The sequence below is a fragment of the Xyrauchen texanus genome, chromosome 28 (assembly GCF_025860055.1).
Source record: "Xyrauchen texanus isolate HMW12.3.18 chromosome 28, RBS_HiC_50CHRs, whole genome shotgun sequence".
Taxonomy (NCBI): Eukaryota; Metazoa; Chordata; class Actinopteri; order Cypriniformes; family Catostomidae; genus Xyrauchen; species Xyrauchen texanus.
The window spans coordinates 39,073,023-39,079,022 of record NC_068303.1 but is presented as its reverse complement, the minus strand read 5'-3'; the positions used below and the strand labels follow the sequence as shown (position 1 = coordinate 39,079,022).

General features: G+C 39.7%; 1 protein-coding gene across 1 annotated transcript in view; it reads left to right on the top strand.

Annotated features, from left to right (window-relative positions):
• Window positions 1-4,116: 4,116 nt before the first annotated feature.
• Window positions 4,117-6,000, top strand: part of map3k5 (mitogen-activated protein kinase kinase kinase 5) — a 92,139-nt gene continuing 90,255 nt past the window's right edge. The window contains exon 1 of the mRNA XM_052095307.1: window positions 4,117-5,061. Coding sequence (XP_051951267.1) covers window positions 4,677-5,061 — 385 coding nt within the window. The 5' untranslated portion in view covers window positions 4,117-4,676. The remainder of the gene's footprint in view (window positions 5,062-6,000) is intronic.

Sequence of the window (6,000 nt, the reverse complement as noted above, 5' to 3'; positions counted from 1 at the left end):
AAGCATATTCCCATTCAAATTTGACATCTGTTTTTTAGTGCAACTGGGCGACTAGGAACATGTAATTGTTCAGCCATGACTTCCAAGGTAACACACAGGTAAAGTTCCCTTAATCATCAATCACAGTGGGTTAGACTAAAGAATATTTCTGATGTGAGGCAACAGGTTGTTGAGCTTCACAAAATGGGAAGTGGCTAAAAAAAAATTGCCAAAGCATTGAAATTTCCATTTCCACCATCAGGGCAATAATTAACAAGTTCCAATCAATTGGAGATCTTAAGAATTGTCCTGGAAAAGGACAAGGTCCGTGTGTCTATATGGATGGTTCAAGTGGCCAAAAATTCTCCAAGGATCACAGCTGGAGAATTGCAGAAATGTGTTGGGTCTTGGGGTCATAAAGTCTCATAAAAAATATCAGACATCACCTATATCACCACAAGTTTTTTTGGGAGGGTTTCAAGAGAAAAAGCCTCTGCCCTCATCCAACAACAAACTCAAGCGTCTTCAGTTTGCCAGACACTACTGGAACTTTAAATGCGACCGGGTTCTATGGTCAGATGAAACAAACAAAAAAAAGCTTTTTGGCAGCAAACACCAGCGATGGGTTTGGCACACACAGATATGATGAAGTACCCAATGCCAACAGTTAAATGTGGTGCTGGATCCTTAACGTTTTGGGGCTGTTTTTCTGCCAGAGGTCGTGGGCAACTTGTTTGGATACATGGCATCACGGTCTCTATCAAGTACCAACAGATAAAAAATCTAAACCTGGCTGCTTCTGCCAGAAAGCTTACAATGGGCTCTGATTGGATCTTCCAGCAGGTCAATGATCCAAAACAAACATCAAAATCAACACAGAAATTGTTCACTGTCCACAAAATCAAGGTTCTGCCATACCAGTCCCCTGACCTAAACCCCACTGAAAATTTGTGGGGTGAACTGAAGAGGAGAGTCCATCAACATGGTCCTCTGAAAAAAAAAAAGAAAAAAAAACGGGGGTAAGAGGCCCAACCACTCATAACATTTGTTTATGTCAAGTCACAAGCAGACTAAGGGAGCTTGGTTTGGAGGTGCCTGTTATGGTGCCCCGGCGTACTTTTTAGAGGAAACCTCAATGGAGCCTAGAAGCTTAACTACGGGGGTTGGGTGTCGCTGGCGGCGGTGAGGGGGAATCGGATTATTGAATAGAGGAGAGGTGTCGGTGTCTGTGTGGGGAGGGGGGTGGAGTTGTCTGTGGGTTGTGCTCACTGGCAGTTATGGATCAGCCCCCTGACCTAGAGTTTAGAGCAGGTACGGTGACATTATTGACTGACCTAAATGTATTGTTATTTTATTATTATAGATTGTTAGAGCTAATGCTCATATTATTGTCATGAATTATCATTATAAATATTATCATTGATACTATCACCACTAATATTAATATATTGCTGTTGTTGTTGTGATTGTTGGGGTGATTAATACCCTCACTAAAACTATACTGATACTACCAGACTGCCCCTATCTATACTTGCGTCATAGAAAGGATATCATGTGCCTACCTACACCACTTTATCCATGATTGTGTTGGGCTGTTTTGTATTTCGTTGTTTTTGTTTTGTTTTTGTGCTTTTTCTCTCTTTGTATATGTGTCTCACTACCTTGTATGTGTTACTCTTTTGTTAATTTGCAATAAAAAAAAATAAAAAAAAACATGGTCCTCTGAAGTTGAAGGATCTGGAGAGATTCTGTATGGAGGAATGGTCTCAGATCCATTGCCAGGTGTTCTCCAACCTCTTTAGGCATTATAGTAGAAGACTCTGATTTGAAAAGGGAGATTGCAAAAAGTATTGGATAAAAGGGTGCCAATAATTATGGCCAATGCTTTTTGGAGGAAAATATGTATTTAATAATTAGATATTTCCTCTATTTTAATTGTTTTACTTCAATCAAATGTTTGATTTTTTATTTTTATTTTTTTAATGAAAAGATAAACAATGCACATTTTTTTCATAGAATTCTTTGCTCATATTTACCAAGGGTGCCAATATTTTTGGCCACAAATGTATGTACTATATGAATTTACTTCTGATTTTTTATGATTTAACAACATTTGAACAACAGTTAGTTCTGGTCCCTGAATACGATTGGACGAGAGATGTTCCAAGAGTGCTGATAAAGGAGTCATAACAGCGCTAGGATGGTTTACTGTTTGTATCACTCCGCTTGAGTTTGTGACATTCTAAACCTGAGTAATGAAAGATATTTAGAATATCCCAGAATTCCCTGTGAAATAATGGCTCATTTTGTGGGCTATGTTGGCTTTTTCTGCTGGACCATGGGTGATGTAGTTGTTTACCAGTAATTTAGCTATCAAAATGATGACTGATGCTTCAACAGAAACACCATCGATGAACAACCTCTGAGCTCATGGGACAGTAGGTCTGTCTTTAAAGGTTTGTAAGTGTAAAGGTATTCATTGGAAAGGAGGAGGCGAGAACCGGCTTGACGATATAAATGATCGTTTAATGAGAAACTTAAAAGGCAACATAAACACACACATGACGGACATGTCCGCTAACGATCTCTCTCTCCCGCACGACACCCTGCAGTCGACCTTTAAACCTCAGCGGCTTGATTAGCCCAATAGGGACCGGGAGCGTAGGATCACGACCCGGCCCCGCCCTCCGCCCTGCCACAGTAAGTTATTGCTGAAAATCCATTTGTCTATGGAAAAAATTTATTGGATTTGTATTTATGGAACCAGACTGCTGCACTCTGTCCACAGTTTTCCTGAGAATCCACTGAACAGCACCATGATAATTCTAATTGTCTGTTTTCTGTTTCTGGTCTCAAGACGCAATGTAAAACTAACCGATCCATGGAGAACAACAACCATTTAAGTGTTATTTGAAGTAAAATTTTATTTTGTGCTCAACTTGTGCAGTTGTAGGCTGTCATAACAACACAAAGTAGTTAATGATATCTATGTAACAATTTTTTTTGTCAATTTATACTATAGTGATACTTCATCCATCAGGAATATACACCAATGCAGGTGAAAACACAGGACACTGGATATTTAAAGGGGTCATGAAATGGAGAATCAAATTTTCCTTAATATTTAGACAAATAAGAGGTAACTGTACTAAAACATACTGTTAATTTCAGCTGAAATATCTTGGTTTTAAATCTTTCTGTTCGTAAGGTCACAAACATTTCTCGCTTGCATTTACACATCCCACAACATCATCATTGCACCCTTTGCCCCGCCCACTGGTGCGCAGTTCGAGAGAGTTGGCCTTGAGTGACTAGCTATTCCTGAACACCAAAGGGGACCCATCTGGACTATTTTTAATTATTTTGTATATTAACTTGAACTACACGGAGTCTTCGACCGCTGGCATGTATCTCGCCGGTTTTGAAGAATAAGGCAGTTAAAAACTCTTGGACCCGATCAAAAATGTAAGAAAACTGTTTAATTCATGAATATTTCTAATGTTCTGACTGTTTGAAAGTTTATGGTGCTGAGTGATATCAGTTGTGCTTGAGATGAACAGTTTAATATATTCGTATGCAATGTGTGTGTTATGTGTAAACCCTGAAATGTAGTTTTATAATGTTGAGGGGCTTGTTCGTTCTCTTCCAATTCAGTTTAAAAACAAGCTAAATTTGAGGGGCTGCATGTTATTAGCCAATCAGAACAGTGGGCGTTTACATTGAAGTTTTAAGGAGGTGCTTAGGCCAAAACGGAGTGTTAACGGGATTGACGGACAAAAACAGGGTACAAAATGATCATATATTACTAAATTATGACTGATTTGGTGCAACAACATTTTTTTAATAACACTGTCAGTGGACCTCAGGGAATATTATAAAATGAGCATTTCATGTCCCCTTTAAAACAGCGAGTCGCGGAAAACATCCAGATTCAGGAAAAAGGTGGATAAAAATAATAAATAACAAAAAAATAAACTGATGCTCATGAGGCATCTACGTATCTACGTGCAGAGGCCAACTGGGCGAACGTCACATTATGATTAATATTCATAAGCAAAGCCCTCACAATAGTAGGAGTTGTAAATTCGCTTCCTGCAAGGCAGTGTGTTACAATGTCACCCCACCCCGTGATCGTGAGTGGTGTGTGTTAAAGATAATAATAGAAATAGGGCAGGGTACAGTAGAAGAACGCGCTGCAGCCGAGGGCTATTTCACAACTTAAGTATGACATAAACAGGAACGTCAGGACTGAAATGAGGTGCTTGATGTGTCGCGGTGAAACGGCGTCGCCGATGCACGCGGAGTTTCGGGATCAACAACAACTGCGTTGCGTTCACTTCGCAAACTAAAAGCGCTCCGATATATGCCCGCAAGTTCTAAGCAAACGCGTCAAAACATTGATGAATTTCTTTGAGTTCGCTTTCGTTTCTTCGAGTCGTGACCAGTATGGTTGTCAACAGGAGTTCGTAATCTCGCAATTATATAATATGTTTTTTTCTTACCCACATGCTGCGAAGCGGATTTTAAGAGTTTCACTTGGAATTGAAACAATAATAGGGTTTGTTGCAGGTTGTCGGCGCTGATGACATCACGCCACTTTGTACTTGTTTTTCGGATGCCACTAGTTCAGCAAGCAGGAATGTCAGATATGAAGTGTGCGGATTGAGTAGCTGTCAGATAACTCAAACTTTTGACAAATGAATTCAGATCTGGAGGGAATTTCTTTTACAGTTCCGTCGCTCGGCCTGGACATGATGGGAAACAATAGTGGAGAATGCCGCGCCGGTTTGACTTCTAGTTCCGGGACCTTTTGGCAGGACCAGTCCGTCTGTAAGAGTGCCAGTCACGGGTTGATTAGTAGCCCGACCGACACCTTGCTGACCACGGGCAAATGTAAGAATAGGGCCGTAACAGTGGCCTATGTGAGGAATGCCGAGATGAACCAGCCTCAGAGCCCGGAGAACATGGCTGTACAGTGTTTGAAGGATGCTTGTGACAGTGTGGCCTGTAAACTAGAGATAGTCCACTTTGGGAACCTGGACTTTGGTGAAACGTCAGTCCTTGATCACTTTTACAATGCAGGTAAGACTATGGAGTTGTGATTTGTTGTGTTTCAAACGTTAGTGGAACAAGTTCACCTGTGGATACTCTGCTACGACACCGGTGTGAACATGGCTTTTTACATCCACTAAAATTCACATTGATACCAGTTGATTAAAGGTCATTGAGGAAAAAGTGGGAGAAAAGCTCTAGAAGCATTTTGTTTGTAGATAAGAAACCCACGATCTTTTAGCCAATGTGTGACTTAAGTGTCCAAATATTTCGGGCGTCACAGTATCAGATGTGTTCTGTACATTTGGGGTTTCCCCCCGTGATATCTTTTTCCAGCTCTCACCTTTAACCAGGGAAATTCTTGGAATGACGTGCAATGTGATTGTGATGTTTTGATTATTTTGTAATGTGTCTCTCACACATAGCTATACACAAGCCAGTGTGTAGTGGAATTTCTTTAATCTCTTTTTAATTCTTATTAAAAATTATATATTATTTCGGTTTAAAATGATTTATAATTAATATTAGTACTTGCTTGGTACAGTATTTCCTTTTTGCTGATTTCGATATAATTCATTATGCAACATCATCTTACAATAATGAGAAATTTGAGAATCATCATTGTAAACAATGGGAATAGTAAAAGTGAAACATCAGACGCATTACGGTAATGAAATTTGGGGTTCAAATGTGCTCACAAGAATATTTCCCCCAAAAATGAAAATTCTCATAATTTACTCAACCTCATGCCATCCCATGTGTACGACTTTGTCTTCTCTAAAACACAAATGAAGATATTTGAATGGATATATGCTGTCTGTTTGTCCATACAATGCAAGTGAATGGTGACCAAAACTTTGAAGCTCCAAAAAGCACATAAAGGCAGCATAAAAATAATCCATAAAACTCCAGTGGGTTAATCCATTGAGTAGGGGTGCGGGAGTTAAGACACTGATGTGTGCGCGGGAA